The 21,333-nt window shown below is 36.1% G+C and overlaps 1 protein-coding gene across 4 annotated transcripts in view; it reads right to left on the reverse strand.

The window, feature by feature from the left end:
- LOC121030637 (sodium channel protein type 3 subunit alpha) overlaps window positions 1–21,333 on the reverse strand; it is a 116,277-nt gene that overhangs the window by 71,126 nt on the left and 23,818 nt on the right. For all 4 annotated transcript variants that reach the window (XM_040475235.1, XM_040475238.1, XM_040475236.1 and 1 more), the window contains exons 3-6: window positions 13,618–13,931; window positions 7,775–7,893; window positions 4,837–4,926; window positions 308–436 (exon numbers count right to left, since the gene is read on the reverse strand). In XM_040475235.1, the coding sequence (XP_040331169.1) occupies window positions 308–436; window positions 4,837–4,926; window positions 7,775–7,893; window positions 13,618–13,881 (602 nt within the window). In that variant the 5' untranslated portion in view covers window positions 13,882–13,931. The remainder of the gene's footprint in view (window positions 1–307; window positions 437–4,836; window positions 4,927–7,774; window positions 7,894–13,617; window positions 13,932–21,333) is intronic.

Here is a 21,333-nt window from a genome sequence, read left to right on the forward strand (position 1 = left end):
ATTTTCACTAATATGAACAAGTTTGTTTATAAAAGCAATCAAAATACAGTTGAAGGTGTTAGAGTCAATGAATAACTTCATTTTGATGATGTGGAAGACTCTATGACATGAAAGTAATTCTGTTTATTTGCTCATTTACCAGATATATTTACCTTGCAATATGTATTCTAATGTGTATTCTCAAAACATATGAGGCATATAGTTAATTTGGCTAATAAGAACACTCTACAATTAAAATATGTCACAACAATCTGGTTGATGCTACAACTATTTTCATTCCTTCGAGTTTAACATCAAAGATACTCACGCCATCACGATGACACTGAAATCCAGCCAGTTCCATGGATCACGAAGGAATGTAAAATCTTCTAAGCAAAACCCTCTTGCCAAGATTTTTATAAGCGACTCAAAGGTGTAGATTCCAGTGAATGTGTACCTAGGAAAAGCATCCAAACAAAAATTAACAATTTCATTTGAGCTGTAAATATATATATTTTCAACATGGCAAATCTTATCCTTTTGTGGTTTTTAATTTGCTAAAATCTTGTTTCTTATTTCCACTTACAAAGACTTGACTAGTTTAATTAATCTTACAAGCCTGAGTGAAGGGTTAAACTGAAGAGATAATATCTTCCCCCAAAGAATCTGATCTTGTTTAACTATTTAGATTTTTAGAATAATAGTTTCATGTGTTTTATGCATAACGATCCAGCTTGGCCCTCTAGAGCAACGCTGTTTGACTAAAATATCATACAAGCTACATATGTTGTTTGGAAATTTTTAGTAGCCAAATAAAAAAGTAAGAAAAACAAGTGAATTTAATTTTCATATTATATTTTATTTCAACCAATATATCTGAAACACTATTATTCTAACATTTAAGACTAGACAAATTTCAGGTTTCACATGTGGCTAGTGTTTCCCTCATTAGGCAATATAGCTCTAGAGGTAAAATTTCTTGGATTTGTTTATTTATAATAAAATATTTCATTCAAATTTATTAATGAGTAGAATTATTTTTAGGAATATATCACATGTCTAATCTAGAAAATATGCTTCCCCTTTTTAAGAGTCAGGCATAGACTTGTAAAACTGTCTCTCTCTCTCTCTCTATGTATATATATGTGTATATATATATGTGTGTATATATATATATATATATATAAGAAAATTTTCAATTTATTAGTATTTTATGTATGTGCATTTACACAGTTACCAAAATTCACAGACAAACAAAATTTCTGATTCTAACCTTGCATCAGCTACTATTTCTATACAATTGGGACAAATCATTTAAATATGCTTAAATTCAAATTTCAGCCTCCAAAATGGTGAGAGATTTTCCATTTACTGTTTGATACAGTGCATTTTTAGCTCTCTCTCCTTTGAGTGTTGACAATATTAAGTTATTTCTGTTTCTTCCAAAAATAGTTGAGAAAGAATACTTGTTTTTCAATATTGTGTTCTTTTAAAAAAGTACAATTTACGATTACCCTTCAGATTAATTCACCCAAGTCACAAAGATTCGACTTACTTATATTAAAAACAATTATATTTGCCTGCCTACTAGTATTGTATATGTGAATAAAGTTAGGGGAGTTATTTTTGCATTGTTTTCTGCAGAAATTTCTCTTAGATAAGGGAACAAAGATAAGAGAAAAATGTATGCAGAGATCTTCATATCAGGTTTTCCTAAGAATATTCCTCCTCCCTTTTAAAATAATTCAGCTTAGTTTTTGAGGAATAAGTGTAATTGCTATATTTACTTATGAAGTAGCTGACCTTATTAGGAAAAGGTATACTTTACAACGCCACGCTTATATTTACTTGTGTTTTAGTTTGGATCTTTGCACATTACACATAACCACCATGACATTTCTGTTCGAAGATAGCTGCCTTGTAAGAAGCCATCAGAGACAGCTCAATGTGCGCTTTATTTATCACATTAATGGTTAATGTCCTATGGTCTATGCTTAGGCAATTCTAAGTTTTCTGCAGATTTACTAGGGGTAAGATGAAAGTCCCTACTCCTATCCCTGTTTTTTAGAAAAGTAAGAAAATTTGTGACATTTGGAGTATATAGTGAGTGTTGATAGCTATTCAAGGAAGAGGGTCCCAGAGCTTAACATCTGAGATAGAGCTTTGCACAGAACAGGTGTTCAGAAGTACCTATTAGCAAACTAGATTGAACAGGGAAGTGAGAATCAAGGGTACCTTGATCTTTCTTGGCTCTGCCCCTACTAGACTCTAACCATGCTGTTGATTCTGTCCATGTCACCGAGGTTTTCTCCCATAATTATAACGTCTATAGACCCGCCTCCCTTTCATAACACGACCCTCACTATACAATATGGTTCTCAGCCTATTCTGCGTGTGTCACCTCTTTGTACAGGGACTGTTTATGCTACCAATGTCCTGTTTTCATGTCAGAACTGAGTTATCTTCTTTTTGCTTTGGACTCTGTTAGCTTTATCTGTTGGCCGTAACCACTGATTTTGGCTTGTTTTCCTGCCTCTTTACTGTCAAGTGAGTAGGGATAAATGATCAGGAAACTTGTGCAAAGTTTTCTCACTGACTGATGAAGTCAAAAACTTTGTGGGGGTAAGACTATTTTCATAATGGATATAGTCATCTCTAAAAAATGACTTGGAAACGAGAGACCTGGGGCACCTGGGTGGCTCAGTTGGTTAAGCGTCTGACTTCGGCCCAGGTCATGATCCCACACTTTGTGGGTTTGAGCCTCACGTCGGGCTCTGTGCTGACCGGCTCAGAGCCTGGAGCCTGCTTCAGATGCTGTGTCACCCCCTGTCTCTGCCCCTCCCTCACTCTGTCTCTCGGTCTCCCAAAAATAAATAAACGTTAAAAAAATTTAAAAAATAAATAAATAAAATAAAATAAAACAAGAGACCTGCATAGTCAAGTAATAATATTCAAGTGTCCTCTTTGCCTATCTTTTAATAATGTTTTACAGATAAGTGAGATTTGCACAGGTTTAAATGCTTCAGTAATTTCTGCTAGGAAAAGTACATATAGAATAGTTTTATATAGGTATGTCCATTTGTTAACCCACAGATGATAAATAACTAAAAATTCTGTTAAATTGCTTGCTCAACATAAGAACTGGATTCTTTCCTAAAATGATTTCTAAGGAGCATTTCCAAGCTACTACCAAGGAGAAAAAAAAGTCTTTAATGTGTTAGATCACTGACAAATGATGGCTTAGAATAGTGCATTAAATCCTCAAAGAAGCCTACAGAGGCAGAAATAGAAGTGGCAATGTTTGTCATAATAATTTATCTCCTATTGGGTATTATTTTTAAAAATATGACAACAAAAAGAACATACTAAAAACTTCTTTTCACTAAACCTGATCATTGTATTATACCATACATAAATAGCCTACAATACCCTAAACACCTTCTGTTTCACTAATTAATGTGTTTCTTTGTCATGAATAATCTCATATGTGACTGATAACTTAGGGAGTAATGTTGTTGTTATGATGCAAAAATTGTGTTAGTTAATGCAAAATTTTCCCCATATTGATGTTTTGAATCAATTAGTGGCATCTTTTTCGTCGTACTTGAATACAACATCCTTAGCATTAAAGGAGACATTAATACTAATGCATAAAATTGACCTAAGAGCCTTCTTCAGTGCAAGCAGAGGCTAGTTTAACATGCCCCAAAACTATTGTGCTTACACCTTTCCCTTTGTATTAAAATAATGAATCAAATGTTTAATTTGAAGACATGATAGAAATGTCCCCAGGGTCTTCATCTTAAAAGAAAAAGGAGGGGCGCCTGGGTGGCGCATTCGGTTAAGCGTCCGACTTCAGCCAGGTCACGATCTCGCGGTCCGTGAGTTCGAGCCCCGCGTCAGACTCTGGGCTGATGGCTCAGAGCCTGGAGCCTGTTTCTGATTCTGTGTCTCCCTCTCTCTCTGCCCCTCCCCCGTTCATGCTCTGTCTCTCTCTGTCCCAAAAATAAATAAACGTTGAAAAAAAAAAAAAAAGAAAAGAAAAAGGACAAGACCTGGGGTCTGAGACTGCAAAGGAGTTGTTGGCTATGACTTTTGGTACAAACATCTATAGACGTTTAACTAGGCCAGTATTTTTTTTTATTGGGATTGTTACTGCTTTTATTAGTGTTCTAATTACAAAATCTCATAAATTTGAATGATCTGCTCTTAATCATGTTTTCCCCTTAAGCCCTATTATTTTTTTGAGCTCTGATTTTGTAGAGACATTTTGTTTCTTTTATGAAACACATCTATGGTGTTTTAGCACACATGCTGTGTCTAAATAAACTACATATCTGACTGTAACTAAACATCTAAGCTACTTTCCCAAATATAATGATATATAACCATGATACCTAATATAATATATATTGCTAAACACCTAAATTTGTTTTATGAAAATATAGCAATAATAGTAATACACTAGAATACAATAATTTTATTCATATTACTCAGATGGTCATTGGTTTTTTTATCTAAAATACATAACTATGATACTTTTATGCTAAATGACTGATTTAGTACAGCTAATTGTACAGCTAAATGATTGGTTTAGTACAGCTAATGTGTACTATTTATAACCTTTCTTAAACAGGTACCGTCATGAATTTGTTGGGAAAAAATACTTACCTTATAGAAGAAAAACTCCCCTAAAGAACTTCCCTTATCTTCTTTCATGTTATGGAAATAACTTTTTCTTAGAAGCTTTTAGCCTGACTCCAAAAAGTGGAAAACTTAAATCAGACCATAATCATAAGGAGACTGTGAGAGAATTTGATTGTGCATTTCTCATTCCAAGAAGTCATTCCTACTTACTCTACATTCTTCGTCCAGTCTGGAGGGTTACTCAAGGTCATAAATACACAGTTGGTCAAAATAGTGCACATGATAAGCATGCTGAATAAAGTAGATTATAGTTAAGGAATAAATGCTAGTATATTATCACGGCCATTTACAAACGATCAAATACCAAAAAAAAAAAAAAAATCATCAACAAAGTTACCTGTGAAATTAGTCTTACTTATTTGTTTTAAAGCAATGGCAAAAATAATAGTAATAAAGTATTAAAATAAAATAAGAAGTAAGAAATTGTAAAGCCTGTCATACATCCTGAGTCTACGCCTTTTCATTTTTCTCACAAAACCGAATTTAATAGAGAAATGTATTTGAAGCAATGGGAATTTTACATCCCAAGCAATTATGTGAAATAGAACTGCAATGGGAAATGACTGTTCTTTACTAAGTTCACAGTATAAAAGTATAAAAAGTCTGAGTTTGATTATATCTGAAGTTGTACTTCAGATTGTACTTCAGATATAATTTAATGTCACCACTAACTGACAAAATGTTAATGGGTACAATATAAAAACCCTAGGAATGTATAGCCCAGTATATTCAACAATGACACTGATTGAGCATTCTACTGTAATTAGGTACTCTTAATTCATTTATTCATCATTTAATCATAATGAATGAATACTATGAATCCATAGAATGAAAATAATTCAAATGAACCTCAAAAAATTATCAGTCCTGTCTGTCCTGTCTCTAGGTTAATCAGTCTTTTGTCTCTCTTTTAGTTTTTAGAAGTCCATTTTGAATCTGTCTATATAAAATGCCCATTCTTGATTAAAGAGCTAAATGTGAGACAGGAAACCATTAAAATCCTAGAGGAAAACATAGGCAGTAATCTCTTTGACATCCACTGGAGCAGTGTCTTGCAAGATATGCCTCCTGAGGCAAGGCAAACAAAAGCAAAACTAAACTATTGGTACTTGATCAAAATGAAATACTTCTGCATAATGAAGGAAATAATCAACAAAACTAAAAGGCAACCTATGGAATAGATTATATTTGCAAATGACACATTGGATAAAGGGTTAGTATCCAAAATCTATAATGAAATTATCAAACTCAACACTCAAAAAACAAATAATCCAATTTAAAAAATGGGCAGAAGACAAGAATAGACATTTTTTCCAAAGAAGACATCCAGATGGCTAACAGACACTTGAAAAGACTCTCAACATCACTCATCATCAGGGAAATACAAATCAAAACTACAATGAGATATCACCTCACACCATCAGAAAGGCTAAAATTAACAATACAAGAAACCACAGGTGTTGGCAAGGATGTGGAGAAAGGGGAACCCTCTTACACTGTTGGTAAGAATGCAAAGTGGTACAGCCACTCTGGAAAACAGTATGGAGGTTCTGCAAAAGAACTCTCCTAGAGTAAGAGTAGAACTACCCTACAATCCAGCAATTGCATTCCTAGGTATTTACTCAAAGGACACAAAAAATATAATGGGAAGGGATACATACACCCCAATGTTTATAGCAGCATTATATACAATGGCCAAATTGTGGAAAGAGCACAAATGTTCATCAACTGATGAATGGATATAGAAGTGTGGTGTGTATATATACATAGACATACACATGTACATGTACATATACATATACACACACATCATGGAATATTTCTCAGCCATAAAAAAAGAATGAAATCTTGCTATTTGCAATGATGTGGATGGAACTAGAGAATATTATGCTAAGTGAAATAAGTCAGCCAGAGAAAGACTACCATATAATTCCACTCATGTGTGGAATTTAAGAAACAAAACAAACTATCATGGGGCTAAAAGAGACTAAAAGAGACTAAAACCAAGAAACAGACTCTTAACCTACAGAGAAAAACTATTGGTTACCAGAGAGGAGGTGGGTAGGGGAATGGGTTAAACAGGTGATGGGGATTAAGGAGTGCACTTGTGATGAGCACCAGGTGTTGTATGGAAGCATTGAATCACTAAATTGTACACCTGATACTAAAATTACACTGTATGTTAACTAACTGGAATTTAAGTAAAAATCAATGCCTATTCTTGAACACAGCCTCTGAATACCTATTTTATCATTACCTATTTGAGAATACTTTTGAAGTCCACAGCTATTCTGTCCTTTTTTGTGTACTTTTTGACTATCATTGTAAGTAGTCTTAAATTCAGTGATATTTAAATATATACTGGGGCGCCTGGGTGGCGCAGTCGGTTAAGCGTCCGACTTCAGCCAGGTCACGATCTCGCGGTCCGTGAGTTCGAGCCCCGCGTTGGGCTCTGGGCTGATGGCTCAGAGCCTGGAGCCTGTTTCCGATTCTGTGTCTCCCTCTCTCTCTGCCCCTCCCCCGTTCATGCTCTGTCTCTCTCTGTCCCAAAAATAAATAAACGTTGAAAAAAAAATTTTTTTTAATAAATAAATAAATAAATAAATAAATACTATCAGATATATAGGCACATAGTAGTTTAATAAATATTTAGTGAAGGAGGATGGACAGACCCAGGTGCTAAAGATATAGAACCAATTAGGGCATAAAAGCTTGAACATTGGTAATACAGATAATGTTTCTTTAGCAATGGTTATGTATGGTCTAACTGAGGTTAATAAAAGTGTGAAGTAGCTTTGCTGTTATTCCTTCTACACAGTGCGTTTCATTTACACATTTATTATCATCATTCATTTTTTTACTTCTAGAATCATAGTAGTAATTCTATGCTAATCTTTTTACAAATAGCAGAAAATCAATGAGAACAGGTTAAATAACAATGTCACCATTAATCTCAAAATAATGATATATATATATAACATATAAAGGAATATATATAAAATATAAATATATAAAATATATTCATATACATATGAATGACATTTTCTTTAAAATCAACCGTAGGCATTCAGTCACATGAAAAGGATATGAATGTACCAAAATCTTAATAGCAATTTTCCTAACAGGGTTTAGCGGAGTTAAAATATACAAGGCAGAGGTGGCACTGAATCGGAAAATTGCCTTCCCTTTATTCAATACTATAAAAGTCTGAAAAAGAAAATATGAAAAAAAAAGTCACTAGATTAGACATGTGGTTTATTTGAAGAGTTTACACACATGAAGAACTTTTTACCTGATTTGTTTGTTCAAACCTGTTTGTTTAAACAAGTTGGTATATCATAACTATAAACACATTAGATGTTTCTCCCTTAAATTAATATATAGCTACAAGTAAACATATGATTTACTATTACCTAATTTGTCTCTAAGGTTTCAACTTTCTGATACAAACTAATGATCCTACACAGAATTTTTTTTTTTATCAAGTTGTAACTTTACAGATTCCAACTTTATTTAAAGCTTACCATCTGTCTCCAGCTTTGGTTAACTTTTCAGATTATTCTGTACATATTGCTACTAAAATAATCTTTTATTTTAATTATTTCAAGTCTTGAACTCTAAAGCTTATGAAGCCTTTGTATTTTCCCTGTGGTAGTTGTCCTATTTTAAGATGTTTAAACAGGCTGAATAACCTGGTTTTGCTGATTCTATAGATCTGCTGGTAATACTGAGAAGGGACAGCTGCATAGAGAATTAGGCTTAAAGACATCATTTCAAAGGGCATTCCATAGCTAAAATCCTATGACTTGAAACCTATAATCATCAACTTAGCATTTAAGCTATGCTACCCAGTGATTACCTACCACATCTCTCTAAGATCATTTACTTTTTACCACCAAGGCATCTCTGCTCCCACCAAATCAGTCCACTTGTCAATCCTGCTCACAGCCTGTCAGCTTCTCCTTCTGATTCTGGAAATGAGTGTCATAAAATCCTAGAGGAAGGAGGTACCTGTGAGGTCATCTAATACAAACTCCCCCCATTTAGGGTCCGTAACAAGCCTGTCAGTGAGGTCCCACCCACTATTATTTCAAAGGTTCTTAGTCCTGTCTGCATATTAGAATCTCCGTAGGTGATTTTAAAATTGCCAATATTTGAGTTCTACTCAAAACCAAATGAATCAGAATTTCTAAAGGATGGGCATAGACATGGGATTTTTTTAAGTTTCCTCAGGCAATTCTAATATGCAGCCAGGGTTGAAAAGCCCTATCCTCAGAAAATGTCCTCAGCTATCAAAGTCACCTCCTTCATCATGTCTTTCCAGATAAATCACTGCCTTCTGATTGCTCCCTAATTGTTTCCCTTTACCAGTAAGTCTTAGTGTATTAATTTGCACACATTGGCATGTTGCTTGTAATTATAGTCAAGTAGCAGTTTACATGTAGGGTTCATTCCACTGAGGACTAGGTTAGAAGTTGTTATAAACTATTGAGCATAAAAAGCCTGTAATCTACTTTTTCTCCATTTTTTCCCACAGTATTTAATAGTGTGGTTTGTACATAAATACTTGTTTTAATTAAATGCAGGCTTACCTTTAAGATGCCATTTACCTTTAAGACATCTATATATCCATTTGCTTAATAATATGTTTTTACTCTTTAAGAGCTGTATCCCATACAATCATGTTCACTGACAACACGGTAGTGTTTGAATAGGTAGAGAGAAATATTTATATTGTGAGTATTAAAGGCAAAGAAAACAATTCCTGTGTACATTGCCCTTTTGTATTCAAGACCATGGAGTCAAGCATTACCTAACCAACCATTTTCCATGAACTGCAATCTATAAATTTGAACAATTGTACAAGAAGGACAAGGAAACTTCTTTCTAGCATTGAGATCATCCACACAGGACAGTGGACATTGAGAAAACTGCCCTTCAAGCACAAATGCATTAAAGGATTTTCTTGATTTTACAGGATTAGGTTATTTACATTTCAAACAATCTAGATCTATTTAGACATTCAATAACATGTAAAGTTCACTATAATTTAAAGTGCATTTACTTATGTTTTTGTGAAACAATTGCCATGAAAAAACAGTTAACACTTGTAACATTAGGAGGGAAATTTATTTTGAAAATCTCCAAAAACAGAGCGACAGGAATGAACTGGCCCTTTAAACATGGAATCCTCTGCTCCCCTGAAAGATTAGCCTCTGTGGTACTAACGGGATTAAAAATGACATGCCAAGGGCATCTTCAGTGAATTTACAGGTTCTGGAACACAGCAGGCCTTAAGGACACAATTTCAGTTTATTTCTGGGGGAACAACACCTGGTATAAAACCTGAGTTCTGAGAAATGAAGAATAAAATACTACTATCCTATATAGTGAAATAATTACAAGGAAGACGTTTGAAATTTGGGGCTCTGATGTTATTGAGAGATGTAGCTAAACTGAAAATTATTTGAGTGACAGATAATTGGAAGAGGAGTAGATAGTGTCAACTCCAGAATCTGGTCTGCAAGTAATGATAAATAATGATGTGGCTAAAAGACAATTACTGCATATTGCTACTAAGAAAGCGCGTCAAACCGGTTATTGTTCACTCCGGAATGCTACTTGCTTTTTCAAAGATAAATATGCATCATATAGGTTCACTAAAATTTTTACTGCTTGAGGCAAGAGTAAGCTTTCCATCTCTAAGTAGGACCACTTCAGTCAGAGAATTCAAAAAGTTATACAAACAGTTTTTAACATTATCTTTCCTCTTATCAATAAATGCCATATATAGCTTTGCTTAGTACTTAAGAGCTCTGACTGCTGGGTGCAATCCCAGAATCGACCTCTTATGGAGTATAACTTGGGCAAAGTTACGTAACCTCTCTGGGGTTAACCCGTGTGTAACGCTTAACAATAACACTTAACCCATGTGTAAAATGAGGCCAATGGTACTTGACTTGTTGGTTCTTGAATAATAAATGAATTCTGCCACCTAAACACCCAAACAGTGCCTGAAATCCACACCTATTTTGTCTGAGCACATTATTAGCTATCATTATTATCACTGTCACTATTCTTAAGTTATTACCTGGCCAACTTAAATACCATTAAAATGCATTGTGATGTGGCTCATCTGATTATCTGATTAAATTAGGCATGCAAAATATATCATTAATTAATCGCAACAAACTGTTACATAATGCTTTATTATTCATTATATTCACCTGCATTATTCATATCATTAACATAAACTTCATACCATATTCTTAAATTCCAGAACTTCTCCATTAGCTTTTTACATTAGCTTCTTTTATCCTAACAATCACAAACTATCATCTTTTTCTTTTTTTTTTTTTAATTTTTTTTTAACGTTTATTTATTTTTTTGGGACAGAGAGAGACAGAGCATGAACGGGGGAGGGGCAGAGAGAGAGGGAGACACAGAATCGGAAACAGGCTGCAGGCTCTGAGCCATCAGCCCAGAGCCTGATGCGGGGCTCGAACTCACGGACCGCGAGATCGTGACCTGGCTGAAGTCGGACGCCTAACCAACTGCGCCACCCAGGCGCCCCTATCATCTTTTTCAATAGCATCACCTAAGTCTTCATTTTTCTAGATACTTCATAAAGAAAAGCAGTGCACCCACAGTAAAGAGTAAATAGATGTCTCCTGAGATGGGTCATGGCCACCATGAATAAATCAAGGTCCGAATCTGGTTCTCAGACAGGGAGGCAGTAAGAACTGACTTTGTTAGCACACAGAGAACAATTCTGTTTCTTGGCAGCAGACTCACATTAACCAAGCTTAAGAGCGTGACATACAAAATCAGAATGCAAATCTATTTATTTACAACAAGATTTATTTCTGTCCCGTGGACTGAAATAATTGTAATGGCATAACCAGCATACTTTTTCCTTTCAAGCAGATCTATGGGAAAGCAAATTCTAGTAAGAAGGTTCTTTGCTGAGTCAACTTAAGTCAAGTTAATCAAATGCAGAATGTTTAATGCCTCCTCTGTTCAGTAGCCCAGTGTAGCCCCTCTGCAATGAAATGGACTTGATTTCAGGAGGAAAATGCTTTCAGATCTGTCTCCCTTGAAAAATGCCAGTGTTTGTCTCTGTTATTCTCCCTATCCTTTAATCTTACCAATTTCCTTCCTTAAGAACACTTCCTTTCTTTAAGTAGCAAATACTTTTAACCATGTAAGAGTAAGCATTCCCCCGTCTCTTGAAGATATCTTTTCAAATATATACTTTGAATCAGTAATTTTAAGGATAATTTTATTATAGTTTCTTGGGGAATGCCTCACTTATCATTGTGTGTAATAATACAGTAACTAAATTTCAAATTTTTCTTTAGTGCTTCTGTAGTAGAGTTCTGGAATAAATTACTTTTAAAAATATATGAAGCTGTATTGAATGCCACCTTTCATGAGACTAATTTCAAAGGAAAAAGAAGGGCCATGCTTAGCTATTTAAATTTGTTTGATGGTTTATAGAAAACATTTTAAAACTTGCTACTCAAAGTGTGGCCCATGCATTAGCAGCAAGAATCTCACTCGAGGACTTATTAGAGATGTAGATCTCTAGCCTCCTCTCAGACCTGTGGAGTCAGAATCTATATCTTAACAGGATCCTCAGATAATGTGTATAAACATGCAAGTTTGAGAAACCCTTCTTTAGAGCAATAGGGCTAGCTCCACGATTGGATGGTTAACTGCCAGGCTCTTTAACATCACTGGTCTTCTCTGTTTAAATTGTGTACTGCTTAGAGAATGCAATTTCCTTAGCCATTCCTTTTAAAAGGACTGGCTCTAATTAATAAAGGTGTTTAATACCTTTTTTAATCCACAAACCATCAATTCATGGTGATATCTATTTATCTTTATTTTCTACACATACCTGTTTTTATGCTTATGAATGTGAAATATAAATTGTGGTTATAAAATGCCAAAATACCCAATTACATCATGCGGAATCTATAATCTATTAAAAAATATTTACTATAAACTCTGCAAAGCTGGTTATCTTCAAAAACTAGTCAATTCTGACAGAATTTTGTGGTTATTATAGCTTTAGGAAGGCATAGTCATAACTTGATTTAAATCATATGTAGATAGAGAAAACGAGTATTTTGTTTTTGTCTTCTGTTTTTGACATTTTTTTCACGGACTGATGTTTTAACAATAAGTAATTATGACTGTGCTTGTCAATGTATTGTCTTCCTATAGGAGGATGCTAAATAAAAATATTACCCTCTGGGGGTGCTTGTGTGGCTCAGTCGGTTAAGCGTCCAGCTTCAGCTCAGGTCATGGTCTCACCATTTGTGAGTTCAAGCCCCGCATCGGGCTCTGCTCTGACAGCTCAGAGCCTGGAGCCTGCTTCAGATTCTGTGCCTCATTCTCTCTCTGCGCCCCACCCCCCATGTGCTCTGTCTCTCTCTGTCACTCAGAAATAAATAACTGTAAAAAAATTTTTAAAAATACCCTCTTGAGTACAAATCTATTGTGAGGAAACCTCAAGCTAATTAAAAACTAAAAAATAAGAAGTACGTATGCCCACAACTCTTCTTTGGCATGGCTGTTCTGTTCTCTACCATGTGCTTAAGTATGTCAGTAATAACAGATATTTTGCTTTGTTGGCGTCAGTTTTAATTCTGACTATCTCAGTTACTGTGAAATTGTAGAAATCGTTCGCCTCTCATATCTCTTCATTGTGGCCAAATCTTGACTTCATTTCTTGTAAATATTTCTGCTTATACTGTGCCTAAAAGTAAGTGGAAATAAAAAGTATAAAATCTCTAAAGGTAGAAAACTTCTGATGCAGTGTGTGTATGAGCCAGGAAAAAGTATATTAAAGTTAAGTGTTTAATTGAAGACTTAACTTTGGAAATATCACTTAACTTTAAAATCAATAAAATCAACACTCACCTTCTTACTGATATAGTACGGGTCCAGGTCCTCCAGAGGCTCTGACACCATCTCTGGAGGGATGTCTCCATAAATAAACGGAAGGTTCTTTCCAGCTTCCAAGTCACTGTTTGGCTTTGGTTTGTTCTCGTCATCATTGTCTTGTTCTCTCTTGGGCTTTTGGGCTTTCTCTTCTGCAGCACGTTTTTCGATAGCAGCAAGAGATTCTCTAGTAAAAAGGCGGAAGCTTTCAGGCCCCGGGGGTACCAGCAGTGCCTGTGCCATCTTTTCATCCTGCACATTTAATTACGTTTAGCTTCTTGCATAAGAATTGCCTGCAAAAAAAAAAAAAAATGCCAGTGAATGAGACGGATTGAGAAAATCAACCCAGATGTCATTTAATGTTTCTTCCAGTAACTTTTTTTGCTAGTATATTAATAAATGAACATTATTTTTGGTGAAAAGCTCTTTTCTTCTTCAATACACATGTTGCTCTTTTCTGCATGTTGTTTCAGCATAAACATTTTTACAGTGTCCCTTTGAGGATTCTTCTAGTAGCTTTTTAAAAGTATAAATATTAATAGTGCTTTTAGTGCTGCACTACAAATTTTAACCTGGAAGCATCATTATCCAATCTAAGTTTCAATAAGCCAAGTATATAGGTCTGTCAAAGTCGAGTCAGAGACTTTTGGGCCAAAATATAGTATACATTTGGTGAAGAGAATAATGTCATTGATGCTTGTCAGTAAAACTACTTAAAGACCCATCAATTCTTTCCCTGCTCCTTTTATCACATCATACTGATTCCAAATAAAGATTCACGGTAGTATATGCCTGACTTACAAAATCTCAGGATAGGAAAAGAAGTTTTGCCTAATCCAACCACTGTTCTGGTTATCAGCATCATTATCATTGACCATGGGTTCTCCAAAGTTTGACCATCAGCAGCGACAGAGAAATCAAAACTTCTCTCTCAACTTTCACCTGGGATCCTTCTGAAGCATCTTCTGAGGCAGGGCAGAATATATTTCATTTTCTAGTCTGCTGTTATTCAATTATTCCAAGACACTTTTCATATTCTTTCTGAATCTTCCATTTGATGTAGTACTTGGAAGCATGGACTATGGAGCTAGACTCTCTCTGTTCTTAACCCTGGCTCTGCCATTTATGAGCCACATGACTTTGCAAAATGTAAGCCCTCAGTTCTTCAGTCTCCACTTATAAAATGGGGAAGCTATGAGAAATGACCTCCCACATTACGGTAACGAGTAAATGAATTAATTTACATTAAGTGTCTAGACTGTTCTGGAATTAGTCAGCGCTGTGTTGGTGTCAACCATCATAATCTAATTATCTTTCATTCCTTGTAGCTGTGTCCTCTGTTGTGGTTTCAAGCATCCTCACACTTCCAGGCATTTCCCTTAAGTGAGGTCCTGATTTGGTGGAACCACAACTGACCACAGAGCTCCAAGAGTGGACCAGGAGGTACAGGGCCATATTCACATGCCATGCAACTGGCTAGGATTAGAAAGGAGAAGAAAGCAGACATGTGGAGCGACCCTGATCAATTTTCCAGGGAAGGTAAAAAAAATTCTGCTAGAAGTGTGACAGAACAGTCAAAAATACTAGAAATCAGCTACATACATTTTGAAACATAAGTTAATAGCTATTTTATTTTGCATCATGTCAAAAATCACATTTAAAAAACCTAGACAATAGAAACAATAAACAAATTTCAATGAGCACATCAGTCATCTTGTAAAACAATCTACAACCATGGCATTGGGGTAATCATCAGAGTCGTCTGACATTTTTTCTAGCCCAACCACCTACCCCATTTCTGCCCCTGCATTTACTCTAGTCTCCATAGTCGTTTATCCCTAAATGGCCTTCTAATTCTTAGCTGTTTGTGGCATGTATATACTGAGCTTACAGACAATAAGAAACTCTAGATCTTATAGTAACATAAGAAAAATGATATAGATTAAAAATAACTATAGATTATTACATATGGTTTTTTGGGGTTTATATCTGAATTCCTAGTGCCCTGGTCTGTTCTAATGAGTTAAGTATTTTGATAGCTTTTTCTTTTCTTTTTTTTTTAATGTTTATTTATTTTTGAGAGAGAGAGAGGGAGAGGGAGACACAGAACCCGAAGGAGGCTCCAGGCTCTGAGCTATTAACACAGAGCACAACACAAGGCTTGAACCCACAGACCGTGAGATCATGGCCTGAGCCGAAGTCGGACACTCAGGCAACCCAATAGCTGTGTCCTTTCATTTAACTAGTATTTATAATATGACATTGTTATATTTTCTGCTACTATGAAGGTATATTCTAAGTAAGTTAAAAAAAATATCAGATGTCAAAAGCTGTGCCATTTTCCCTACTAATTCTGAAAAAGAATTTCTGGTTTGTGGTGGGACTGGGCTTTTTTGTTTTGTTTTGTTTGCCATTGAGTAGCATATGAATTAGAAATTTTGAGAATAGTTATTCTATTTTAGTCAAAAATTAATCACCTGTTTATTTTGTGCCTTCTAACTTCACGACACATGGAACAAAGTAGAATTAAAGTTTTTTGCTGTTTTATGTTCATTTTGACCTACACATGGCCAGTCCAGTGCTAAGCTGTTATAGAATAATCACCTTAATACTTTTGAATGTGGAAGGAGTTTGTGCATTAACTGCAAGCCTTAAATACCCAGAGATGTGTAATCCATCTATCTCTCATCACCTTTCATGAACTAAATGGATAAGATTTTTACCAAGTGCTAAATGAAAATGAAACAGCATGACAAAGATATCTTAAGACATTTCTATGAAGCATGGTTGCTTTCTTAGGGAAGAAGAAAGTTTACTATTGTATTTGAGAGTTTAGTTAAACTAATTTTCGTTTCTTTATTAACAATGGAATGAGGGGCGCCTGGGTGGCTCAGTTGGTTGAGCCACCGACTTCGGCTCAGGTCATGATCTTGCGGTTTGTGAGTTTGAGCCCCGCATCGGGTTCTGTGCTGACAGCTCAGAACCTGGAGCCTGTTTCGGATTCTGTGTGTCCCTCTCTCTCTGCTCCTTCCCCGCTCATGCTCTGTCTCTCTCTGTCTCTCTCAAAAATAAATAAACATTAAAAAAAATTAAAAAAAAAAAAACAATGGAATGAAAAGCATGCAGCAGTCAGAATCCTGAGTTCTGGGTCTGTACTGAGCCTAACCATTTGTTTATGACATTTAACTTTCCTCAACCTCACTGTCATTGAAACACTTTACCATATATGTGGCAACACTTTGCCACAAAGAAATAACCACTTATACTCATTTAATTGAAATTTCCTGGTTCCTAGGTTTTAAAATGAAATTAGGTTAAAAATATCTAATGTGGAGGGGCGCCTGGGTGGCTCAGTCGGTCGAGCTTCTGACTTCAGCTCAGGTCATGATCCGACTGTCCGTGAGTTCGAGCCCGCATAGGACTCTTTGCTGACAGCTTGGAGGCTGGAGCCTGTTTCAGATTTTGTGCCTCCCTCTCTCTTTGACCTTCCCCTGTTAATGCTCTGTCCCTCTCTGTCTCAAAAATAAGTAAACATTAAAATTTTTTTAAATATCTAATGTGGAAATATTTCAATAATCTGTACAGATTACTTTGATTTCTCTGAGATGATGTGGAACAGGGTACCATCACAAAATCGTAAACACATATTTAAACAAATCATTCTTTACCTTCCTGTTGGCAAGGACTAGCACAACGAATGTGAGTCTTGGCCAAAAGAAAGTAACAAAGTCTCTTTGAAACTGCCACACTATTGTTTCTAAATCCTAGGAACATAGATCAGTTCCAGACTCAAGGCTTTTCCTTGAGTAGGGTTTGCCCAATATTTGGATAGGTTGAGACATTAAAAATCATAGCGAGGGGAGATTCCTTCTCATGGCTTCTCCTGCAGCTTTGCTGTTTAGAAACCTCTCATAGTTCTAAAGCAGTTCGATTTTAAGTTTTTTTCCTCTTCCCTCTTGTTCTTTGTGAGCCAATTATATAGACCTCTTACATAATTTCACATTTCCATTAGAGCAGACTTTTAAAAATTAACTCCTACTGATGCCTTGGTGTGGGATATATATTATTAATGAATATATGTGCATTATAATTTATTAAAATATATCAAATTTAATATGCCAGATTTTCTCTAGAACTGTCCTTGCAAGGACAAAAAAGAAAAAAAAAAAAAAGATCTGAGGAGATGATCTCTTGACTAAAAACCAAAGTGTGTGTGTGAATGTGTGTGAGTAAACCAAATGCATCTCTGTTAATCAATAAAAATACTGTAGTTTCCAAAATCCTATTCTAGGGATGGACCAGAGAATTTATAGCCTGGAAGGATTAGGATCATTTATGCAAGAAATATTTATTGAGAGACTACTATGTGTCAACACTATGTTTGGACTAGGCACCCATTGTTCTTACTCTTAAGAAGCTGACAGTCCAGGGGAGCCTGGGTGGCTCAGTCGGTTGAGCATCTGACTTCAGCTCAGATCATGATCTCGCCTTGGTGAGTTCGAGCCCTGCATTGGGCTCTGTGCTGACAGCTCAGAGCCTGGAGCCTGCTTCAGATTATGTGTCTCCCTCTCTCTCTGCCCTTCCCCCACTCATGCTCTGTTTCTCTGTCTCAAAAATAAATAAACATAAAAAAAAGCTGACAGTCCAGTGTGAGAGATGTTCACACAAATAATTATAATACCATTGTACATATATGACTGGTTATTGTCTGAGCTCCATAAATGGGAGCAATTTATTCTGCCCAGGCAAGGGTGAGGAGGTTTATGGTTCAGAGAAGTTTTCCTGAGAAAGTTTTATAGACTAATTGTGATTTGACCAACTGGCATGGTGGTGGTAGTTGGAGGAAAGTTGGTAAGAAGACAAATCAGTAGAGATAGTATGTGCATGGGCCCAGAAATAAGAAAAAGCAGGGAGAGCTTTGGAAGAACTAAGAAGTTCATTACTAAGAAGAAGTTCATTACTAAGAACTAAGAAGTTCATAGAGACCAACCTGCTCAAAAGAAAGTGGTTAGAGCAAGGCTGAAACGCTGGTAGGATATAAATCACAAAAGGTCTTGTACAGCATGCTGAGGTAAACCATGGATGGGGAGTGATGGGATTGATTTGAAGATTAGAAAGATAGTGGCAGGATAAAGGACAGACAGGTGGGGGTGATCCTAGAACAATGGTTTTCAAACATTTTGATTTCAGGATCCTTTTTTTTTTAGGTTTATTTATTTATTTTGAGAGAGAGACAGAGCACAAGTGGGGAGGAAAAGAGAGAGAGAGAGAAAGAGAAAGAGAGAGAATCCCAAGGAGGCTGCACACTGTCAAGTTTACAGCCCGATGAGGGGCTCAAACTCACAAACCAAGAGATAACAACCTGAGCCAAAATCAAGAGTCAAAGGCTTAACCAACTGAGTCATGCAGGCGCTCCCTTTTAGACTCCTAAAATTATTGATGATATCGGGGCACCTGGGTGGCTCAGTCGGCTGAGCATCCGATGTCAGCTCAGGTCATGATCTTGGGGTTGATGAGTTTGAGCCCCGCGTTGGGCTCTATGCTGATAGCTCGGAGCCTGGAGCCTATTTCGGATTCTGTGTCTCCCTCTCTCCCTGCCCCTCCCCCACTAGCATTCTGTCTCTTTCTCTCTGAAAAATAAATAAACATTAAAAAAAATTACTGATGATATCAAAGAACTTTTGTTTATGGGGGGCTTATCTATTCATATTTATCATATTAAAAATTAAGATTTAAAAACTTTTATCAACTTAATAATGACAGGCCCTTGTGTGTTTACATACAAAACACATTTTTAATAAAAATAACTATGCTATCCCAGATGAAAACAAAATGGTGTGAGAAAAAGGAATTTATTTTTTTATGTTATTAAAAAAAATTTTTTAGGGGCGCCTGGGTGGCGCAGTCGGTTAAGCGTCCGACTTCAGCCAGGTCACGATCTCACGGTCCGTGAGTTTGAGCCCCGCGTCAGGCTCTGGGCTGACGGCTCAGAGCCTGGAGCCTGTTTCCCGTTCTGTGTCTCCCTCTCTCTCTGCCCCTCGCCCGTTCATGCTCTGTCTCTCTCTGTCCCAAAAATAAATAAACGTTGGAAAAAAAAAATTAAAAAAAAATTTTTTTATGTTTATTTTTATTTTTGAGAGAGAGAGAGAGAGAGATTCAGAGAAAGAAGGAGATACAGAATCTGAAGCAGGCCCCAGGCTCTGAGATGTCAGCACAGAGTCCGACATGGGGCTTGAACCCATGAACCATGAGATCATGACCTGAGCTGAAGTTGGACACTTAACCAACTGAGCCACCAAGGTGCCCCAGGAATTTATTTTAAATTTGGGCAAATCTCTTTACTGTCTGGAATACAACCAGATTCCCCTATCTGCTTCTAGGTTCAGTCGGTTGAGATATGTTGTTTTGATTGAAGTAGATGAAGAAAATCGTCATAATAAATATATATGTAGCTGGAAAAATGAGTTTTTAATTGTTTTTTTCAGGCTGTTTTGAATATTCTTTGATACACACCAAAACTCTACAAATAATAATTGCTTGAATTAGTTTCAATGTGAAATCTGAAACTGTATCAGGAATTATTTACTGATCTTGCCTTTTGGATGGATTCTGTACCGTGTATGGATCATTTGGAAAATATTGGCACACTGGTAGGCAGATTTCCCAAAATTTGGCAAATTTCATTAAATAACGTTCAAAAGTCACGTTCGTTAATGTCACCATTGATCTCATGAGAAAAGTCATAATGTATTGGGAGGCTGTCTAGTTCGCAGTGGCAGGTAAAAGTTTTCCACAATTCCAATTTCCACTTGAAAGCTCCAGTTTTAACACTGACAACAAATGCTGTCATTTGCTTTTCCTGAAGTGACAGCCTTTTCCTTTGTTCATTTTTTAGAAAATATCTGCTAAATATCTGAGTCTGAATAACCATAGTTTGTCACTTCTTCTTTCAAGTGAAAATGGTGTTCCATGAAAAAAAGAAAAAGTGGTTTATTCAGCTTCTGATTCACACAGTCACACAAATGCTTTTCCTTGAGACAACCATGGCACTTCAATATGCAGCAGAAATGCTCTATGTATTTTTTCCAGTTTCATCATACAGAATACTAAAAACACATGTCCCTTAGGTCAAGATTTAATAAAATTAATAATATTTCCTGCTTCATCAAAGTTGTTCTTATGTGAACTGGTACTTTCTGCTTACTGAAAGTGTGTGGGAGTGAAAATGTCAAAACTTGTCCTACAGTTTGATGCTGCTGCCTTGCTTCCTGCTAAGACATTAACACTTTCACTCCGTGACTTTTGCGCTATCAGTGAAAAAGGCAAAGGTCATCTTGGTATTACTGTTCGGAAAATAGTTGGACCTCACTGCCCCCCCCCAAAAGGGACTGGGGAACCCCCAGTTGTCTGCAAACCACCCTTTGAGAACTGCCCTAGAAGGAAACAGTTGGGCACCAGGAATCTAAAGGAGAGGTCAAGAGAATATGACTACAGCTGTACTATTTAAGGGCCTACAGTCAGAACTGTATTCAAGCCCTGGCTCTGCGACTTTCTAGCAGTTTGACCTTGGGCAATTTGTTTTATCCTTTATAATCTTCAGTTTCCCTGTCTGCATAATAAAGATAATGATAGCAATAATAGCACATATTTCATAGAGTTAATGCGACATTAAATGAGAAAAAGCCCCTAGAGGGT

This window comes from Herpailurus yagouaroundi, unplaced genomic scaffold, assembly GCF_014898765.1.
Source record: "Herpailurus yagouaroundi ecotype Mexico unplaced genomic scaffold, PumYag 140, whole genome shotgun sequence".
NCBI lineage: Eukaryota > Metazoa > Chordata > Mammalia > Carnivora > Felidae > Herpailurus > Herpailurus yagouaroundi.